The sequence below is a fragment of the Neovison vison genome, chromosome 5, assembly GCF_020171115.1.
Source record: "Neovison vison isolate M4711 chromosome 5, ASM_NN_V1, whole genome shotgun sequence".
In the NCBI taxonomy this organism is placed as follows: domain Eukaryota; kingdom Metazoa; phylum Chordata; class Mammalia; order Carnivora; family Mustelidae; genus Neogale; species Neogale vison.
In genome coordinates, this window is record NC_058095.1 from 18874205 (window position 1) to 18895179 (window position 20975).

Below are 20975 nucleotides of genomic sequence, written 5' to 3' on the forward strand. Positions count from 1 at the left end.
AGCAGACTCCCCACGGAGCTGGGAGCCCGATGTGGTACTTGATTCAGGGACACCGGGATCATGACCTGAGCCGAAGGCAGTCATTTAACCAACTGAGACACCCAGGGCCCTCCCCTCACATTAGATTTTTTCTTTTTTTAAAAGATTTTATTTATTTACTTGACAGAGAGAAACACAGCGAGAGAGGGAACCCAAGCAGGGAAAATGGGAGAGGGAGAAGCAGGCATCCGGCCCAGCAGGGAACCCAAAGCAGGGCTTGATCCGAGGTTCCCAAAGGCAGCCACTTAAGGACTGAGCCACCCCGGCGCCCCCACCCACCCCTATTAGATTTTTAAAAGGAAAATGCTCACCCTCTACTTCTTCTTTACTCATTCCTATGAACTGGCAGTGAATGTGGGGAGATGATCACTCTTCTGCCATACAGATGAAGGCAGCTATCTCGGGGTAACAAGATAGAAGGTGCTGGGCTCCTTGGGGGTCAGAGCTACTACCAGAGCCCCCACCTCTGGACCATCTGCCAGCTTGGACCTTTGTAGGAGAAGGAAATCAACCTCTTCCTTCCTCCTTCCCTCCGCTCCCTCCCCTCCTCTCCCTTTTCCTTCCTTTCTTCCTTCCTTCCTGTTTTCCCTCTTTCCCTCTTTCCCTCTTTCTTTCTTTCTTCTCTTTCTCTTTCTTTCCCTTTCCCTTCTTCCCTCCCTTCCTCCCTCTCTTCCTCCTTCTCTCTCCTTTCCTCTCTTCCTTTCTTCCTTTCTCTCTCCCTCTTTTTTCTTTCTTTCCTCTCTCTCTCTCTCTCTTCTCTATGCTGGGTATGAAACACAATGTGGGCCTTCAACTCATGACCCTGAGATCAAGACCTAAGCTGAGATCAAAAGTTGGGTACTTGGAGCACCTGGGTGGCTCAGTTGTTAGGCGTCTGTCTTCAGCTCAGGTCATAATCTCAGAACCCTGGGATCAAGCCCCACATTGTGCTCCCTGCTCAGCAGGCAGCCTGCTTGTCCCTCTCCCACTCCCCCTGCTTGTGTTCCCTCTCTTGCTGTGTCTTTCTCTGTCAAATAAATAAATAAAAGCTTAAACAACAACAACAAAAAGAGTTGGATAGTTAACCAACTGAGCCACTCAGGCGCCCCTTTATTAGTTCTTTAAACTATTTAAGTGATATATACAATCTATAAAAACATTCAAATTCAAACTATACAGAAAGTAGGTAAACTGCTGGAGAAGTTCTTGCTTAGATAGAAGCAGTACTGGGTCACTGGCCGGTCTTCAGAAAAAGCTGGCCCAAGTGGGCAATCATAAAATAGAAACAGAGGGGTGCCTGGGTGGTTCAGTGGGTTAAAGCCTCTGCCTTTGGCTCGGGTCATGATCCCAGAGTCCTGGAATCAAGCCCCGCATCAGGCTCTCTGCTCAGTGGGGAGCCTGCTTCCCTTTCTCTCTCTCTGCTTGCCTCTCTGCCTACTTGTGATCTCTGTCAAATAAGTAAATAAAAATCTTAAAAAAAAAAGAAGAAACATATATGCATTTGTTAAATCCTTTTGACTTCAAACCTATAAATGCACATTTAAGCATCAGGCTGTCTTTGGGCTCTTGACTCGAGGTGTCCTTGTCTTCCTTGCATTAATCACTCCCACAACCCATCACCTGTTATTTCCAGTTTCCTTAAATGGGGTGAGAAGGTAAGGACACAAGTGAAAATATCTGGTGTAGAAGCCACCTAGATTTTTTTTTTTTTTTTTTTTTTTTTTAGAATTTTCTCCAAAGAATTTCTAGTTACCCTTCACACCTCATTCAACATTTCTGCAATTCTCTGGTCGGTTCAAAGCAGCCAAGTTCGTTTTCAAGGAAGTGATTCTGTGCACTCACATTTCATCAGTTTGTGTACTACTTAATTGAATTATGTGATAATAGGATTATGGGATTATAGGATTACAAAGACAAGTATACCTGGCTGAAACAAGGGGAGAGATCCAGCTGACTCTTGGTAAACAGGCAGCCCCTGACACCGGACACCTGACACGGGGGGGGGGGGGGGGGGTGCGGATGGGTACCTGCTCTTTGCTCTTTGAAGTACCTGCTCTTTGAGATCTGGGGTCAGAACGCTGTGATTCCCCGAACCTGTTTTTGTACATCCTGAGTACAAATGGTTTTAGGACGGATGGTTTTATATCTTTAAATGGTTGGAAAAAGTCAAAAGGAGACTATTTTATGGGCTGAAACGGATGTGAAATTCAATCTTGGATATCCACCAGTAAAGTCTCACTGGGGTGCAGCCACGCCCCTTCTTTGTTTGTTTGTTTGCATAGTTCTATGGAGGCTTCTGTGCGACTGCCAAGGTGAATGGCGGAACAGAGACTAAAATATTTACTGTTTGGTCCTTTACAGAAAGGTTTGGCTGATGCCTATTCTAGAGAGAAGCCTGAATCTTGGGATTGCACCAGGCCACAGGTATCTGTCACCGCGATTTCCAGAAGGACAGAGAACTTGCGGTAAGGAAGCTTCTCTAGGGGAACTCTGGCCATCCGAAGCAAAAATCCTTTCTTTCTTGGCATTCCTGCCTCCCAAAGCCGCCCCCTTGGTAAAACCAGGATCCATGGTGTGACAATTTGAACCATTTATTATTGACCTCACTCAGTCACCCATGGTCCCCGTTGTCCGTCACAGGGCTTTGTACACAATGACAGATCCCGAGAAGGAGAGGGTGGCCCTGTCTGTTCCCCTGCCATTAATCTAAGCAGATGACAATGCTTCCTTGAATGCAGCTGATATCCTTTCCGACAGGTGCCATTGCTCCGTGGTGTCAATGGATTATTCCTCATTCTCTGCTTCACTCCGTGCAAATGGCCAGTGTTTTTAGGCAACAGGACATTTGTACTTATGACAGAATGAACAGGCTTGCATTTCGAGACGTGCCATCGTGGTAGCCAATATTTTCCAGGGCTATGGCTGGGAATCAAGGTGGCATAGAGAGTTTCACATGGGCTAATAAATGCGCAGCCTTAACCATCGGAGAACAGAGCAGACCGATCCGCTGCCTAACCACCACTGACATCCATCGATTTTCCACTGTCTCCTCCAGGGGATATTTTTCCTAGCTAGATGCAAGAATCAGTACTGTCTGGATATAACCGGGCATTGTCCTTAGGTGACACGTTTGTGGGATATCTGCACCTGTGAAGAGTGTGTGTGTGTGTATGTGTGTGTATGTGTGTATGTCTGGGCTACCATCACGTTTTGGCTGGATTACTGCAGTGGGTTCCTAACTGGCTTCTCTGGTTCTGACCTTGCCCTCCTACAGTCTGCTCTCAACATAGCAGCTGGGATGCTTCCTTTAAAACCCAAGTCAGGGGGCCCCTGGCTGGCTCAGTTGGTGGAGCAGGTGACTCTTGGTCTCAGGGTTGTGGGTTTGAGCTGCACATTGGGTGTTGAGATTACTTAAAAAAAATAAAATCTTTAAAAATAAATGAAAAAAAAAATAACACCTAGGTCCAATCATGTCACTCCTTGGACCGAAGCTCTCGTGTCATTCTGAGCAAAAGCCAAAGTCCTCATAGCAACCTACAAGGCCCTCCATGGTCCAGTACCCTGATGCCTCCCTAATCCTCTCCTTCTCACTGACCCCACTGGTCACACTCCAACCACATGGACCTCCTCGCCATCCTCAAACGGTGAAGCCCACTCCTACCTCAGGGCCTTTGCACTTGCTCTTTCCCCTGCCTGGAACATTCTTCCCAACATAGCCTCATGGTTTGCTTCCTCACTTCCTTCAAATGCCCTCTCATAAGTGAGGCCTTCCACAACCACCCAATATAAAATAAGTCCCGCACACCGCAGTACTCTTTCTGCCTTACCCTTAATTTTCTCCATAGTACTTATCATAATCAGACATGCTACATGCTTTCTTGGTTGATTTTCTATTTCTTGCCATTAGAATGTAAGTTTCACGAAGGCAAGGATTTTGCCCCTTTGTTCACGGCTCTGTGCTTAACATAGTGCCTAGGAGAGAAGGGGCTTAATAATTGCCATGTGGCAACCTGCTGTCCACAGAACCTTGGGCATGAGGCCTTGTTGAGGGTGGAAGGCAGTGGCCTAGCCCTGCCCAGTGCATGGTAGATCAAAGAGAGCCCTTGTGTGTGGGAAGTGGGGGACAGTGGGCAGGCAGTGGGGTGGGGGAGAGAATGCTAAGCAGCTGGGGATGTGTGCCATGGGTCATCCTATCTTGATGAGTGGCCCTGGAGCCCCCCTGGGCAAGGGGAATGCTCAGCTGGGGTCCAAGTTCCTGGCCTCCCTGACCTCTGGAGAGGCTTTACTAGGTGTTCTGAGAATGGGGATCAAGGGCAAGGGCACCCCCGTGATTCTGTCCCCCTTGCTCTTTGAGGACAAGTTGGAGGCAGGTGCTGGTCCCAAGTCTACAACAATTAATTTGAAGTTTCTTCTTTCAGCTATCAGCCCCCCACCTCCCAAACACGTCTAATAGCAACTGAGTCATGGGTCAATGATGGTGGTGCGTACGTGGGGGGGGGGGTAACTGAGTCCATTGATTGAGGGCCGAGACGTCATCCCCACTAATGAACAAGTTAATAGAGTCTTCAATGAGGAGGTGGTGATTAATGAACCAATCAGCTTGCCCTGTGATTGGGAAGTGGAGCTGAAGGCCGGGGTGGGCCCGTGGGAGGTTTGTAGGCTGTGGTGGGCCGGCTGCCGTCTCTCTCACAGTCACTCTAAAGGCAAAGAGGGAAGCGACTACTTTAGGAGTTGTACCTTGAACCCAGGCCTTCTGCCGTACCTTCTGGCTTCTCTACTGTTTCTCCTCTGCTCCCGTCTGTCCTCAGAACCGTGCCCCCCCAACTCCCGGAGGAAGGAGAGGCCAGCAATTCCCTTTGGGCACTTTGCAATCACTGTCCTCTCTTTCTGCCTGGGATCAGTACACCAGAAACCTCTGTCATGACCCCAGCCAGGGCTGCAGAAGAGCAAATGGCTCCCACTCTTGACATCCTTGTCCCCATTAGCCTGCGGGGCTAGACTCTGACCCCTGGGATTACAGCTGTTCCAACCAGCTCCCTGGCTATTGCCTTGCCGTCTGCTCCCCCAACTGGACCCAGACTTGTCCCTCTGTTTTCCTCTCTATCTCTGTGTCCTGGCAACTCTCCAGACTGGGGCTCTGCAAGGAGGGTGCTGTGCCTCCTTCCTTAGGATGGGGCTCCCTGGTGATATGGCTTTGCCCCTCCCCAAGGGTATGGGGATCCCCAAGGGTATGGCCACGACTGTCCTCTGAGACTGGGGGTCCTGGAGAACAGGGCTGTGCACCTGCCCTCAGGTGAATGATTTTTTCTTCTCCCTCTGGGTATAGAGTCCATGTCCCCTCTTCTGCCTTCATGCTCAGCGTGCTGCCCTGGCCTTTCCCGGGATATGCAGGGCCCATGGGCCCGACTGGTTGATAAGGCGCCTTTCCGGAGAGTGCAGGTGATTGAACCTATAAAAAGGTGATTGAGGGAGCCCTAGATTCTCCACCTTGAGAGAGCTCTAAAAATAACACGGCCATCTGTCCTGGGGGGTGGAGGGGCTGGCGCAGAAACAAGATGGTGCCTCCTGCCCTCAGGGGCTGATGGGACACAGGGAAGCCCTGGAGGCTCTGGCCAGGCTGGGAGAAAGGGAGCCGGAAAGGGCTTTATGGGGACACTCCCTAACAGCCCTCTTTCCCCAGTGGGAGCAAGTGGGCCTGATGTTGTTGGCCTCTCAGATTGGGTAGCAGGCCCCAAATTAGACTCCCCTCTCCTGCTCCCACGCCCAACTTCTGAGCTCCCTGGTGATTCCTGGTAGTGAGCCATTCTGCCCCTCAGTGGAGAGGGCCTCTTCCTGGGGTCTACCCCAGCGCTTTCCTCTTGTTCAAATCCTCGGTTCCTTCCTCTCTCAGACCTTCAGTTACCTCATCTGTAAAATGGGTATAAACTCAGATCATTGGGTTGTTCTTCGATCCTGTATGGCCCGTGCACAGTAGGTGCCTAATAAACAGAGTCCCTTCCTCTTTCTTTCAAAGGCCCTGGGTGAGGATCTTTGCCCCAGAACCCAGTGGAGACTGAAATGGGCTGGGGACAGTGGGCCTGGGTCTGTGCGTGTCAGGCTGGATGCGCAGGTGGCCGACTCAGGTGCTTCTGGGAGAGGGGACTGGCCTCTGACTCCTTTTGGCCCTCTCCCCAGATCTTTATCAGAGAAGGGACATAGTGGGGTGTCTAGACAGACCTGTCCCCTAGGACATCATAAACAGCGTGTCAAGAGCCCAAACCATAGCTCCTACCCCACCTCCAGTAGAAAGAGGCTTTCCCTGCTTTCCCCACGGGTTCTGCCTCTCCTCAGCCCCTCTCCAAGGAATTGCAGAGGGAGGGCTGAAAAGGTTGCCTTTTCCGTGGACCAGTCACGGGTCTCATGGCTGGAGGCAGTGTCAAGCCTATGCCTGTTCTTCCCACCCATGGGTAGACTAGGGAAGATGGAGTCATATCCCTGGTCCCAGGGGCTGCCCCAGGAGTCTACATGCCAACATTCCACTTCCTGGGGAGGCTACACCCTGCTGTTGGGGGGCTGTGGAGGGAAGATGGGGTTCAGGAGCTGTCCAGGGTCTGAGTCTGAGTCTGATCTCCAGCAAGGTGGAGACATCACGCACTGTCTGCGTGTACACTCAGCGATCTGGCGAGGGTGGAGGCAAGGAGGAGGAAGGGCCCTCCCCACCCCTCGAGCTCCCCCTCCCCCTCAAACTCCCCCTCCTTTTCCAGGCCGAGATATAAGCCCCGCAGGGAAGGCGCTGAGCAGAGGAAGAGGCCACAGCCCGACCTGCAGCAGTCCAGCCCTTGGGACGCCTTTCGCTGGCCACTTGCTCATCCCTGCTTCCGGAGCTGTCGCCGTGAGTGGCCCGGGAATGGTCTGGTGCGGGGGATCCCGGGCTATTTGGTGGAGAAACTGAGGCTGGGATGGTGAACATTGGGGCTGAGAGGCCAGCATAGCCCTCTGCTTCCAGCTACCGTTCTGGGCAGTGCGAATGGGAACTGGGGAGACCGGCAGGGCTTCTGCCTCTCTGAAATACAGGGAAACCGAGGCAGAGACAGTGCAGTGCCCAAGAACACACAGTGAGCGGGTGGCTGACCGTCGGGCAGTGGCCCTGCACAGGCCGGGGAGCGTGGGCCCGACGGCAGCCTCAGCCTGCCGCAGTCGGGTGTCAAGGCCCGGGATGACCCACGATCCCTGCCCCTGCTCCAGATGGTGACGGTGCGCAGGCCGTGGCCTGCCGTGGCCACAGTGCTGCTGGCCCTGCTCGCCTGCCTGGGGGCGCTGGTCCAGGCTTACCCCTCCAAACCCGAGGCTCCCGGCGAAGACGCCTCGCCCGAGGAGCTGAGCCGCTACTACGCGTCGCTGCGCCACTACCTCAACCTGGTCACTCGGCAGCGGTGAGTCGGCGGGGCGCGGGGTCCCTGGGGCTCCCGCCCTCCGCCCAGGGGCGTGCCCGTGTCTGACCCCGCCCCCTCTGGACCCGCCCCCAGGTATGGGAAACGCGACAGCCCCGAAGCGGTCCTCGCGAAACTGCTCTTCCCCGACGACGAGGACCGCCGGGTCAAGACACGGTAAAAGTGTCTCCCCGCCACCCACCCCCCGACACACATCCTGTCCCCCAGTGCTTGGCCTGGGATGCGCGGCCCCACGGAAACACCTAGCGCGTTCCCCCAATCTAGCCTCCCCAGATCCGAGGTCGGTCTCTGAGCGATTCCTTTCCGTTCCTTCCTACAGGCCAGAAGACCTGTACATGTGGTGACGACCTCAGGGGCTCCTGGGAGATATGCTAACTACACCGACCTCATCTGCACGGTTGCTCCTGATCCCGGAACCTGGGTTCCTCTCCCTGCCTGCTGCGCCTGGGGGGTGGGTGCGGGATGGGGGTCTTCATTCCATTTCTCTGTGTCCTCAGCCCCTGGGCTGGAGGGCTGTGTGTGGTCTTTTCCTGCTCCCCAAATAAAGAGCAAATTTCACTGAAACAGAATGTGTGCCTTTGTATTTCCTTTCCCTTCTCCCTCTTGGAGGTGGCTTCCGGAGGGAGAGGATGGTGGAGGCACCAGTCAGGAGAAGACGGGGCACCGCAGACAAAAGCCTCCGCAGGACAAGTCTGGGGCAGAGTGGGGGGTGCTCTCTGCTCTGAGCTGAGAAGACCCTTTGGCCCAGCAGGGGCAAGGAGGATGGAGCCCAAGCAAGGGACTTCTGTGGCACCTTCCAGTGGGGCAGGATGAAAGTTCTTGACAAGGGGCAGAGAGGAGCAGGAAAAATAATTGCGAGAGAATGGGGAGGGTAGAAAGGAGCTTGCTAGGCAGCCTAGGAGAGCAGATGGAGACAGAGGTGCAGGTGGCTGGGGGTGTGGGCTTGGCATCAGTCTCTCAGAGCAGTTACCCTAGCCTCCAGGGCTGTTGTGGCTGGGAGTAGAGATGGGATCCAAGATGGACCTGTGGAGGAAGTCATTTGGGAGGGGGGTGAGGTGGGTGTACATGTGCTGGGGGAGGGGTCATTTCTAACGTCCCCTCTTCCCTGGGCAGGAGGTGCGATAGGAGTGTAGAGGCTGCCCTTTCCCTTAGCAACTGCCCTCCCCCACATCGCTGAATTCCCACTCCATGGATAAGGCACTCATTGTGCCTTCCTGGTGACAAGGGACACCCGCCCCCCGTGCACCCCTGCCACGACTCCCTTGACTAGAGGCTGAAGGCTGATGGCTCTGTGGATGTTTAAACTGGAGTCTGATCCAAATTTCTCACCACTCTGTGACAGAGGAATCCCAGAGCCCTCCTGCAGGCTGATCTTCCCTGCTACCCTTCCTTCCCAACCCCTTTCCTCCAGGAAGCCTGCCTTGATTGTCCCTGCTCTGCACTCTTCCTGACCTCTGTGGCAGCCTGGCTCTCATGGCCACTGCTCTGTTGTGTCCATGTTGCTGTGCCTGGTCTCCCTTCTAAGTCTGAGGAACCCCTAAAGGAGGGGCCCACGTCTCCCCACTCAGACACAGCCTCTTCAGTCTGTAGGCTCTTGCCCGGACCTCTAGGTCATAGGACACGCACAAGCACAAGGTGGGGAGCTGGGCAATGAGAAGGAGAATCAGGCTGAAGCCAAAGGCACAGATCCAGAGTGGGTTGGCCAGTCAGGGAGGCGGGTGCGGCCCATCAGAGAGTAGGAGTCTCTTAGGACTGTTTGCAGTTAGATGGCTATGGAGGAAGAGAAGATCCTAAAGCCGTCTCTGTCATAGCTGCTCTGACACCATCTGCCCTAGGGGGCCTGGGGCTCCGACTCCTATACTTTCCTGTGCTGCCAGCCTTTGAAGGTAGGGCAGGAATGGGTGGAAAGGAGGCAGGTCCGGGGCCTGGCACACATCACAAGCTATGTGGACTCTGACGCTCGATGCCTTTGTCCAGACCACTCCCCTGCCTGCGGAGCCCTTTCGCTCCATTGCAGTCTGAAAAACATCTTCAGGATAGTGTTCACCTCTTCCCAGAAGCCTCTCCTAATTTCTCAGGGTAGAGTTAGTTTCTCTGGTTCTCCCTTCTCTATTGTCATTATCTGAGATCTACGCCCTGTGTCATTCTGCCCCTTCTCTCCCCCAGTCCCACTCCCTCTGCACCAGGGGAGGAGGGGTGGGAACCTATAGTGGCTGCCACGAGCTTTGGCTCATTTTATGGTCAGAGGAGTGGGACTGCTTGTGCCAGTGCTCGTGTCCCTGGCCCCCCTGTCTGGCAGTCTGCCTGGGAGGACTTCGGTCAGTTTGAAGCTGATGGAAGCGATCCCTGGTATGAATTATGCATGACCACAGCCAATTTCAGTTTGTCTGGTTGGCCATCACTGACCTGGGTTCATCTCCCATTCACTTGGAGGAGGGCTGAGCCAGTGGTTTATTCACAGACAACAGGACTCAACCAGCCTTGCCCCCGCAGGAGCCTTAGATGGGATATTAATGGTGACAACAGGTACCTTTTGAAAAAAGCACTTACTTACGTGCTAGACACCGAGCTATTTGTTTTACACACACCTTATTGCTAGAATATTGATTTGGCTTTTAAAATAGAGGCAGAATTAGCAGTGGCTTAAACAAGACAATTTATTTCCCTTTTATTTAAAATTCAAGTGGCATCTGGGGGAGTCAGCAGCGCTGTTCCAGGAGGACATCCAAAAGCCCAGGTCCTATTTTGTGGCGTCTCCATGTCCTCCTCTGCGTGACTGAAGATGGCCCACCATCACCACCTTCGTGTTCCAGTCCCAGGGAAGGGAGGGACCGGAGAAGGGCAGGTGCGCTGGGTACTATGCTGATTCGCATCTACCCGAAGACTTAGCAGCGTCCACCAACCACTTCATATCACTCATGACTTTGTGGGTCAGGATTGAGAAGGGCTCAACTAGGCCCCTGTCCCTCGGAGTCGTTCATGCAGTGACGGGTTGGCTGGGGCTGGGATCGTCAGAGGGCACCCCTGGGTTGATGCCAAAGGAGGCTCACTCACGTTGTCTGATGGGTGCTGCGGGGAACTCCACTACAACTCCACGTGGGGGTCCCTCCCACGCCATATTCTTGGGGTAACTGGACACACAGGGTACCTGGCTTCCCCCCACCCCCCGGAGTGAGGGTTCTGGGAGAAGCAGGAGGAAGAAGGGCGCCCTTGGCTTTCTGGTGCTACTGTAATAGAGCATCACACGCCCAGAGGTTTAACAGCAGTTCTGGTGGCTAAAGCCTGAAGTCCAGGGGTCCTCGGGGTTGCTGCCTTCTGAGGGCTATGAGGGAAGGGGCTGTTCCAGGCCTGTCTCCTCCACTCGCAGACATCTTCCCTCTCGGCATGACTGTTTCTGTGTCCAAATACCCCGTTGACTTAAACACAGCAGTCATATTGTGTGAGGGGTCTACTCTCCTTCAGTGTGACCTCATTTTAATTAGCGACATCTGCAATGACCCTATTGCCAGATAAGGCTGGGTCCTGAGGAACTGGGGGTTAGGATTTCAACACACGAAAGTGGCGGGGCGGGGGGCGGGGCCGGATACCATTCAGCGCCTAACGGCTCCCTTCTATGACTTGGCCTCACAAGCTAACAAGTCACCTTCCAACACACTCTATTGGTCAAGCAGTCACAGGTCCACCTGCATTCGAGAAGAAGGGACACGGGCCCCGTTGTAGAGCTACACTTGGGAGAGGAGTTGCTCTGGCAACTCTTTTGTGGTCATCTTTGCGACCACCGGCCTCAGGACCGCACCCCCATTACTAGAACCAGAGAGGTGCCAAGGCACTTGAACACTCATCTCATTGGCTAGAACTTAGTCACGTGGCCCCACCTCATTGGCTAGAACTAGTCACGTGGCCTCACTTCATTGGCTCGTACTTAGTCACGTGGCTCTAAGTCGTGGCCAGAACAACCCGGGAGCTGCCTTTAGCTGAGTGTGCCAGGGCTATTCTCAGGCTCTTCTTTCGTCATGGAGGGAGGAGAGAGAGGGTACTGGGACAACGCACGGTGTCCGTTACAAATACGATCTCCATTGCACAGCCTGAATCTGAGCTCTCACGCAGGCCTACGCCCAGGAGTCCGGTGGTGGGCAGTGGTGGGGTTTGGCGAGGGTAGGGGGGCGGTGTGACCTCAGATACGAAAGATCTGGATTCCCCTGTCTGCCGATAGTCAGCCATGTGATTCTAGCCAAGTCATTCCATTTTGCTGCCTGTATGTCATCACTGGTTACACATGGAAGTTTATACCTTAAGTAATAATGATAAGAGTTCACTGCTTAGGCTTAGAGAGCTTATGTCCTCTGATGAAGGTCACACAGCTGGTGAGTGGTAGAGCTAGTGAGGAAAACAGCTGACTCTAGAGCCTGATCCATGCTTATTTTTAAAAAATACTATTTATTTATTTGAGAGAGAGAGAGTGAGCAAGAGAGAGCACAAGTAGGTGGAGGGGCAGACTCCTTGCTGAGCAGGAAGTCCTGTGTGAGACTCAATCCCAGGACCCTGGGATCCTGACCTGAGCCCAGGGCAGATGTTTAAACTGACTGAGCTGCCCAGGCGGCCTTGGCATATGCTTATTAGCACTCCCTCTTTTCCTTTACTCTCCCGCTCATTTGTAACCCTTCTCAGAACTGCTCTGGCTACTCTCCCTTCCAATATCCTAAGGGAAAAATTCTCCTCCTTCCACACCCAGATTTTTTAGGAAAAATCTGGGCTGATGATGATACGATTTGCTTTTGCAGGCGCTGTGGGCAGGGAGGGAAAATTACTGAACACTGTGATGCCTGCAGGGTTCCTGGCTGCAGAGGGAGTCCCCAGTCAGGCCTGCCTTGATTTTGAGGGAGTGGGATGGGGGGCTTAACTCGTGTGTGTGTGTGTGTGTGTGTGTGTGAGACAACTGTTCTCAGCCTAAGGGTTTCTCCAGCAAATAGGGGACCCCCTGGGTTCCTGACATCCAGGCGCAGCCACCTGTCCCCACCTCTGTTGCTGCCACCCAGTGCAGGACTAAGACATGGTCCTAAGAACTGAGCCAGGCTGCTCTGGAGGCACTCTTGGGAGAGGGGGGTACAGAGGATGCGATGCTGGCCAAATCCCTGCCCTGCAGTTCCATATATGGGACCCCACTCCACTTGCTAGAGCACACTCGGCCTCCCCCTGTGATCCCAGGTGTTCCTTCTAGTTTCACTGAAGCCCTCACTCCATCCCTAATGTGGCCTATCGGCCATCCTCCTTGTCTTAGAAGGCATGGGGCTGGGCGGGTGAGAAGGGACCTTTTCCATCTCATTTGGTCTGCCTGCAGGTAAGTGCTTGGTGCCTTCTCTAAGCCGGGCTCCAGGGCAAGCCCTCGGAACATATGCAGATGAGTGAGGAACATCACCCGGTTCTGGATCTGACCATACAGTTCAGAAAGCACACCCACTATCTTTCCCTCTTCCTTTGTCCTAACATCGCTGAGAGGACCCGGAAGGGCAATCTGTTGTTTGCAAAGGAGAAAAATGAAAGCTATAGGTTCAGTTGACATCGTGGAATACAAGTCATTTCTTAGGCACAAGACAAAACTATAACTGGCCCCAGCACTCTAGTCAGTCCGCAGACCTGCCATCTGTCTGCAGGGGCTCCATTCCAGCATAGGTAGTGGCCAGAACAGGTCCCAGCGGGCTGTAATCTTGTAGGCGGTCAGACCTTCTGAACTAGGATTGGGCCCTGGCGCCCCCTGGTGGCACAATGCAGCTGGTGCGGCCTCATCACCTCTGTTTCGCAAAGTGGGCACCAAGTCCAGGGTTTGCCGGGACAGACCAATTATTTATGTATTTGAGAGAAAGAGAGGACAAGCAGATTCCCCGCTGAGCAGTGAGCCCAATGTGGGACTCCATCCCAGGACCCTGGGATCATGATCTGAGCCCAAGGCAGACGCTTCACCAACTGAGCCACGCAGGCATTTCTCTATATTTGTTTTTAAGCTGTTGTCTGGTGAAGCATTATTGTTCTTCTTGTTACCAGAAACCAGAATTGAGAAGAACAGACATTTACTAATACTTTCTTTATCCTCCCTATCTGGAGGAAAATCAAAGCTCAGAGAGGCTAATGGAATTATTTTCCAGGGTCCCACAGAGCCAAGGGTAAAGCCAGGATTTGGACACTAAGCTCGCTATGCCAGATCCCTGGGGTAACACCTCCGGCTGTCACACCCTCTACGACTCCCCCTGTAACACACACACTTTTGGTGTCTTGATCTGGGACAGCTGGACCTCAGGGGTAAGAGGTCCTGTGCTCCCTACTCAGGCTTCAGTGTATCATTTAGACACAGCCAGTTACTGCTGCTTGGCCTGAGCTGGAGAGGGCTTGGGGGTTGAGGAAGGGACGCTGAGCTGGGCAGACTCACAGGCTTTTGGGGGTGGAGGCGAGGCGGCACGGTTGGGATGGTGGGCTTGGGATTCCAAGCCAGAATTTAAGTCCTAGGTATCTGTGTGGTCTTGGGCAAGTCTCTTCGCCTCTGTGAGCCCCACCTTGCTCAGCCAAAAAATGGGAAATTATAGCAATACTTTGACAGCCTCACTTAGGAAGTAAGGAGTCCAGATTTTGGAGAGTCCAGATTTTGGAATTAGACTTTGTGTTAAACTCTGGATTTCCCACTGACTAGTTATGTGGCCTGGGGCTAGTTACGTAAAGTCTCTGAGTCAGTTTCTGAATCTGTAAGATGGGTCTTTGCAGGGACCCAGTGAGATGATTGAGTGAGGGGCACACTGGAAAGTTCAAGGCTTTATGATGCTGGTTTATCACTGCCTTGGAAAGGAGCTCTGGGAAATGGCTCTCGCACTCGCTCCCGCCACTCCAGTTCCCCTGATTCCAGGCACGTGGGTTCTCATTCTGCACCCCACACACCAGCCAGGTCTCTCTGTGCCTGGGTCCCCACTCCTTCCTCCACTGCCTAGCTACCTAAGGCATCTCCCCCCACCCCCCAGCTTCCCTGTTCCCACTTCGTTCTAGTCACAACCTGGAAAGGAAGTCCTGACTCTCCATCCCGGAGTCTGGAGCCCCAGCCTTGATCTTATGATTCCCGTTAATCCCTGGGAGGCAGGAGGGGCTGTTCTGAGGCCTGGGACCAGAATCTTTCAGTCATCCTGAGGTCCTAGACCCCCATTCTTCTTGAACCAAGCCTCCTTTGGTGCCCAAAGGTGGTTGGGGGCCCACAGGAGACCTTCTGTGGTCCACTTTTACCTGTTATGCTGCATCCCTGTCCCCCTGCCGGCCCTGGCCCCAGGGCTGGTGCTGCGGATACCAGGGAGACGGGGTAGGGGTGGGGGTGAGGCTGCGGAGTGAGAGAGGCTGACAGGAGGCGGGGACTCTGGGGGGCTGGGGACTATAAAGGGACACGGGGGAGGGCAAGGACACCCATCTGGCCCTCAGGACTCAAGGTAAATGGTCCTAGTCTGGAGGGGACTGGGAGGCCAGGCTCTGGGGAGTCCTTGGGATTAGGGGCCTGGGGTGGGGGAAGGAGCTTTGCAGAGCAGGGAGGTGGTATTGGGAGGTCTGGGGTCCTGCTTGGGTCCGGCTCTACATCTGGACAGACGGATGACCCTGGCAGAGCAGTCTGTGGACTAGAAGACTGAAGACGTGTGTGGGGAAGTGCGTGGTGGCCGTGCACACCAATGTGACCGTGGCCTTGTGAGTGGCAGGGTCCGAGGGTGCGCCCGTGCCTATTGGCTGAGGACGATGCAGGCAACAGTGTCTTCTCCAGGACCTGTCCCTGAATCCCGGCGGCAGTTGCAGGGGGGCAGACCCGCAGGTCCTGGTTTTCTGTCCTTTGATTCACAAGTTCATCCTGTGCACTCCCACCCCGTTGGTGAGCTGGAGCACGTCTTCACCCCACCCCGAATCCAAGTCCTCAGGGCTACCAGGCCCTGGACGTCATGAGTCCTGGCTCTCCTGTCCCAGATCCTCCCTTCTCTGCTATGTTTTTGACTTTGCCGAAGGCCTGGGTGCAGACTCGGCTGCCGAGCGGATCGGGCTCATGACCCGGGCTGTCCGCGCTCTCCAGGGCACGTCTGGGAGGACCAAGTAGCCCTTTGCTCAGCCCCTTTGTTCCCAGGCTTGGAGAAATGGGTGATGGGCGAAGGGGTTGGGCAGATGGGCTCCGTTCTGCCTCTACCTTCCCTCTCCCCACTCCTCAGATGCCTGCTGCCTGCCGCTGCCTCTCCCTGCTGCTCCTGTCTGCCTGTGCGGCTCTGTTGCTGCGGCCGCGGCTTGGGGCCCGGGCAGCCCCGCTGGAGCCAGTGTACCCCGGGGACAATGCCACACCAGAGCAGATGGCCCAGTACGCAGCTGAGCTCCGCAGATACATCAACATGCTGACCAGGCCCAGGTGCGTGCAAGGGCGGGTGGGAGGGAGAGATCCCAGTCCCTGCGGCCGTGGGCCATGACCCCAGCCCCTTCCATGCTCCTGGGAAAGCAGAGCTCCTCTGCTGACTAGGCCTGGAGCCCTGGGCCCTGGGGGAGAGGCAGGGGGTGTGCAAGGGTGGGTATGAGGCAGGTGAGCTGGCGTGTGGGCACGGGACTTGCCCCAGCTGCCTCTCCCCTCCCAGGTATGGGAAAAGAGACAGAGAAGAAACACTGGACATCCTGGAGTGGGGCCCCCCCCATGCTGCTGGCCCCAGGTGGGTTTGCTCCCCTGCTCTGTGTGCCTAGATCCCTAGGGCTGAAATGGGTGTGTGGGGAGGGGAGAACAAAGGTCCCAGGGCTGCCCTGGGGTCTCCAGAGGGTGCGAGGACTGTCCCCTCCCGCTGCCATGTTCTGCCCTCTCCTCACAGGGACCTCAGCCCGATGGACTTGTGATGCCACCTCCTGCCTTCTTTGACTCCAAGAGCAATGCTGGCCCATCTCCCCTCTTGGCACCCTTGGCAATGGCCAAAGCTTGCTCCCTGCCCCCACACAGACTAAATAAAGCAAATCAAAGTCAGAGCTTCTCTGTGTGTCTCTGTGGACCCCTGGTGGGGGCAGGCGTGGGCCACATGCTTCGGAGAGACAGAGAGATGGGGGAGAGGAGGGAGGCACAGGAGGGAAAGGAGGGTACTGTCAGGGATCCAGAAGCCCTTTGGGGTATGTAGGATCGGCAGGGCCATTTAGCTCAAGCTCTCGGGCTCCACAGAGGAGCAGGCCCAGAGGGAGGTAGGGGCTCCTCCACGGCCATTCAGCGGGTCAGTGAGGTTTGACCCTTCCCATTTCAGCACTTCTAGATCTTTCTGATCAACAGCTTGAGGACTGCCCTGCCCCAAAGGCACCCCCAGCAATGCTTTCCGACACCTAGGCAGCAGGCCAAGTATGAATGTATAGTGAAGTGTTCTTGGCACGGAGCCAGGGGCAACGACACAGCCCGGAGGAATGACTGGTGGCCCCAAGTCACCAGCTGCCCTCCTCCCGGTAGATCAGAGATGGCTCACTGCGCATGTTCAGTAGAAGCACGGCCAGCGCAGGTGAACTGTGACGGGGCGGGGCCTGGGGCCGGGGTCCTGTGCAGACTGTTGGGAAAAGGAGCCTACTGTGTGCCAGGAGCGGGCAACCCTCCCAACCACCCAGTGAGGGAGATACTGTGTTCTTCCGTCTGCAGAGGCCGAGGCTTGGGGAGGAGCCACAGCTTGTCCTAGGCCTGGCAAGACAGCAAGCTAGTCTAGGCCCACAGCACCAGCTGTAGAATTGGAGGAACTCGGCTCTGAGCCCAGGGTCTGCCCCGCTCTGTCTGTGTGTCTGTCTGTGCGCTACCACCTCTCCGAGACTCACATTCCTCATCTGTAAAGCGGGAAGGATGATAGGGTTGCAGTGAGCGAGACATGAAATAACACGCATGGAACACTGAGCGTGCGGGGCATCTGGTGGCCTGGTTGGTTAAGCCTCCGACTCCTGATGGTGGTGATGGCAGGGTCCTGGGACCCAGCGCCAAGTGGGGTGTCTGGCTCCACACTCAGGGCGAGAGTCTGGTTGACATTCTCTCTCTCTCTGCTCCTCCCCCCTAATCACACACACTCTCTCTCAGATTTGTACAATAAACATGTACAAATTTAAAAAACAAAAACAAAACAAAAACAAACAACCCGGTGTTCGCAGCTGGAGGAAGCAAAAGCTCTGAGAATCCCTTGAACAATTCCTCTTTCACAAGTGAACCCGTGGATGTCCTATTATGATCTCTGTGTGGGCCGATATCCTCTAGCATCGATTTGCTGGAAATCCGAATTTCAGTCAAATCGATGCAATTTTAAAAAGAAACACTGAGCATGGTCCCTTGACCCACGTGAAGGCCCAGGAAATGGGAATTTCTCAGGGGCAGACAGGCCGCCACCCCCCGCAACCGCTGTCGCCATGACGCCTGCTAGAAAGAGCAGCCAAGGGGCTCCAGAATGGGGCTCTGGAAGGCAGACTTTCCAGGACTACAAGGAAGCATCTTTGAAGAACCAGGAACTTAGAGAGAACGGCTCCTGAGAGGTACTAGAGGCCTGGGGGGTAGGAGCTGCAGGTGGGGAGAGTGGAACCAGGCCCTAAAAGGCACAGGGCTAGAGAGGATGCAACCTTACCAGGCAAATGCACGGGCTCGGGGCAATTCTCAAACCCAAGGGAGTGACTGGGCGGGGGGCCCTGTTTCAGCAGAACAAAGTTTGAGTTTGGATGATGGAGGCGGAAGTCCCAGAATTTTCTCTGGCCGCTAAAGGGATAGGCTCTGAGTAGGGAGAGAGGTAGACATTTCCCAGGGCAAGAGTTAGGGTCCTGCTCAGGACATACTTGCGTGTGAGAGGTGGCTCTCAAGAGGTGTCTGTCTCCCTGCCCCCCTGCCCACCTCTTGAGGGTCACCAGCCCCTCTGCCCCTCTGAGAGTGCCCCCCTCACACCCAGCTTCTCAGGGACAGGCCTCAGCGGGGCTCATTGCCAGATGGGCCGAGAGGGTCCTCAGGGTCAAGGCAGTAATTCTTCACCCTGAGGGGCAGGCAGAGGCCCTCCTGCTTGTTCCTGGGCCCACACGGGACACCCGGGCTAGACTCAGAGCTGCTCTGCTCTGTGGAGACACTAGTGCTGGCAGGGATCCTGGCTGAAGCCCCTCCTTTGAGGTTGCTGGGACCTGCTCCTCTCCCCGCTGCTGGCCCCCTAGTTAGAGCCCCCCCTCCCCAGGGGTGATCGTGGGGAAGTAGGGGGCAGGTGGATGGGCTGCAGGGAGGAAGTAGGACAGACCTGCAGGGGTGGTCTTCTTCTCTCACAGTAAGAACTCCAGGGCCCTCTCTCCCCTTGAAGGATGCGTCCCTCCTGCCTAGGGCCCACGGAAGTCACCAAGCAGTAGAGCTATTTCTCTTTATTGTTGGGGTGGGGGGCGTTGGAGGAGGTGGGTAGGTAGGAGTTAAGGCTCTCAGAATACAAAGGGGGTCGCTGGGCCAGGAGACTTGAGTCAGGCATCTGAGGTCAGGGCCCTGCCTGGAGAAGGAAGTCCCTGGGAGCGCCCACCCTTCGGGGGGCTTCCTCTAGTTCCTCTCGTTCCAGTTCAAAGTGCCGCCCGTTCTGTGGCTCTGGATCAGTGACCGCCTGCCCAGGCTCTCCTACCTGGGGCCCTGGGAGGAGGTCGGCGGTTGGGGTTTCCCGGTGTTTGCTGGTGGGGTTTTTGTGGCGTTCGCGGCTTTCTTGGGGTTAACATTTTTCGATTTCTTGGTGTCCTTAGACTTCAAGCTGGGGAACACGTCTTTACACAGATCATGGTGCAGGGAGGGCGGTGGGTGGGGTGCCCGGTGATGTACTCTTCCTCCCCCATTCCCCTGCGCGTTCTCCCTCTCTCCCTCCATCCCGCTCGCTCTCCCCCACCCGCCCACCTGCTGTTGAAGAGCTTCTCTAGGTACTTGTTGAAGTGGGCGAAGTTGGCCATCCAGTCGGCTGCGCGGGGCGCGGGGGTCTCCGGCTCTTGCAGCTCCTCCCCCAGGGCTCCGCGGGGCGGTGCCAGCAGCAGCACCAGGCACACCAGGGCCAGTGCGCACGCGCAGCGCAGAGCCGGCGCCTGGGGAGGGGGTGGGGAAGCAGACGGAGCCGCCGGGTGTCACGTGACGCCCACAGCGGACCCCGGGCTGGATGGACTCAGCGAAGCGTCTACCTGCGGGACGCACGCAGGTGCGCGAGGCCGGACGGGACATCCCGGTTCCCAGGCCTAAAGATGCGCCCCTGGCCGTGCACGGCGCACCCACGCACGAAGCCCCGGGTATACGGCGTGGTGGGCATGGACCGGGAGACACACTCTCGGTTGGACCCACTGGGGCTGCGTGGAGCCACCGGTCATCGACCTCTTCCGCTACTCCTTGCTCACCCCACTCCAGCCTCGCCCGCCTCCTTGCTGTTGCTCCTGCTGTTCTCTTGCCTGGAAGACTTCCTCCAGATATCCAGATATCCTCCAGGACCCCAGATATCCTCCAGGACCACCTTCCTCACTTCCTCCAGGCATCAGCTCAAACGCCACTTCCTAAATGGGTCCTACCCTGACTCCTACTTAGAATTGCAGCCCAGTCCTTGATCTGGTGCCTTCCCCTTATGTGTCACCTTCTAACTAATATATTCTATGCTTGTTAAAAATTGTCATCTCTCCCAAGAGGCACGTTCCTCTTCCCCCATTTGTGAGCACCATCACAGCTGGACTCTGCCTATTTTGCTCACTGATTTGCACAAACATCTGGAGCAGTGCCCGACACTTCGCAGGTGCTCCATTCCATTTTAAATGAAGGACTAACACAGCTGCATAGGGGAATGCCAGCCCAGGGATCCCCATGTGTGCACCCAGCTGCGCACGGAGAATTTTATGCTGATTTCACGCAGGCGCATCCCGTGATTCACCTACTCTGATGCCTGTACATGTGATCCACACCCTCCAGAGCTCCTGGGACCCTCAACTCTCTCTTGACCAGGAAAGCCCCTCACCCCCACCACCCAAAGCAGGGACAGGAAACCCCCGCAGCTGTCCGCCATCAGATTGGCAGAGGGAGCGACCCTGGTCTCACTCATTCGTGCCCTTAATGCCCTGGGGAGGGGACCTCGGTGGCAGCCTCCATCCCCAAGCTCCTGGAGAGCAGAACTGACAGAGGTCCCAAACTCAGCCATGAGACATTACCATGGTGCTGGGCGGGCGCAGAGCAGCACAGCACAGCAGAAGGGTATGCTACATGGACCGCAGAGGCCCTTTATAAACCTTCAGTTCCATGCCCCCTTTCCCATAAAGGCTCCATGCCCAGCTTGGCCACCTCCTGCCCCTGTGTCATCACCTGGGAGTTGGGAACAGGGAGAAAGTGGGGGTGGAAGCACACGGGCTGCCGGCTGTCCTGATCTGGGCACAGTTCGTGCCGGGGGCCCAGAGGTGTGGGTGGCAGAGGCAGGAAGCCCTGGGGAGTCAGGGTCACCTTTTGCCTCAAGTCTACAGATCCCAGAGAGGAACAGTCTCTGGGGTTGAGAGGGGGCTCTGGTTTGCCCAGGGACTGTTTTGGGG

The 20975-nt window shown here is 55.4% G+C and overlaps 2 protein-coding genes across 3 annotated transcripts; both read left to right on the plus strand.

Moving 5' to 3' along the window:
- Positions 1-2444: 2444 nt before the first annotated feature.
- On the plus strand, positions 2445-7823 carry PYY (peptide YY). 2 transcript variants are annotated; one of them, XM_044250392.1, is made up of 5 exons: positions 2445-2483; positions 6762-6889; positions 7243-7430; positions 7524-7604; positions 7768-7823. In XM_044250392.1, the coding sequence occupies exons 3-5, from the start codon at positions 7243-7245 to the stop codon at positions 7790-7792; spliced, it is 294 nt and encodes a 97-aa protein (XP_044106327.1). In that variant the 5' UTR covers positions 2445-2483; positions 6762-6889; the 3' UTR covers positions 7793-7823. The 2 variants fall into 2 exon arrangements, with proteins under 2 accessions (XP_044106327.1, XP_044106326.1); XM_044250391.1 differs by lacking the exons at positions 2445-2483; positions 7768-7823 and having other exon boundaries at positions 6834-6889; positions 7524-7608.
- Positions 7824-15658: 7835 nt separating this feature from the next.
- On the plus strand, positions 15659-16319 carry PPY (pancreatic polypeptide). Its single transcript, XM_044250393.1, has 3 exons — positions 15659-15849; positions 16070-16141; positions 16295-16319. The coding sequence occupies exons 1-3, from the start codon at positions 15659-15661 to the stop codon at positions 16317-16319; spliced, it is 288 nt and encodes a 95-aa protein (XP_044106328.1).
- Positions 16320-20975: the final 4656 nt, after the last annotated feature.

What these genes read in the sequence shown, in the direction of transcription:
- PYY (XM_044250392.1), top strand. Translation starts at nt 7,243, where the DNA reads ATGGTGACGGTGCGCAGGCCGTGGCCTGCCGTGGCCACAGTGCTGCTG. An exon ending in AACCTGGTCACTCGGCAGCG is followed by an intron (nt 7,431 to 7,523) that starts GTGAGTCGGCGG and finishes ACCCGCCCCCAG; the next exon opens with GTATGGGAAACGCGACAGCC. An exon ending in GACCGCCGGGTCAAGACACG is followed by an intron (nt 7,605 to 7,767) that starts GTAAAAGTGTCT and finishes TCCTTCCTACAG; the next exon opens with GCCAGAAGACCTGTACATGT.
- PPY (XM_044250393.1), top strand. Translation starts at nt 15,659, where the DNA reads ATGCCTGCTGCCTGCCGCTGCCTCTCCCTGCTGCTCCTGTCTGCCTGT. An exon ending in AACATGCTGACCAGGCCCAG is followed by an intron (nt 15,850 to 16,069) that starts GTGCGTGCAAGG and finishes CTCCCCTCCCAG; the next exon opens with GTATGGGAAAAGAGACAGAG. An exon ending in CCCCATGCTGCTGGCCCCAG is followed by an intron (nt 16,142 to 16,294) that starts GTGGGTTTGCTC and finishes CTCTCCTCACAG; the next exon opens with GGACCTCAGCCCGATGGACT.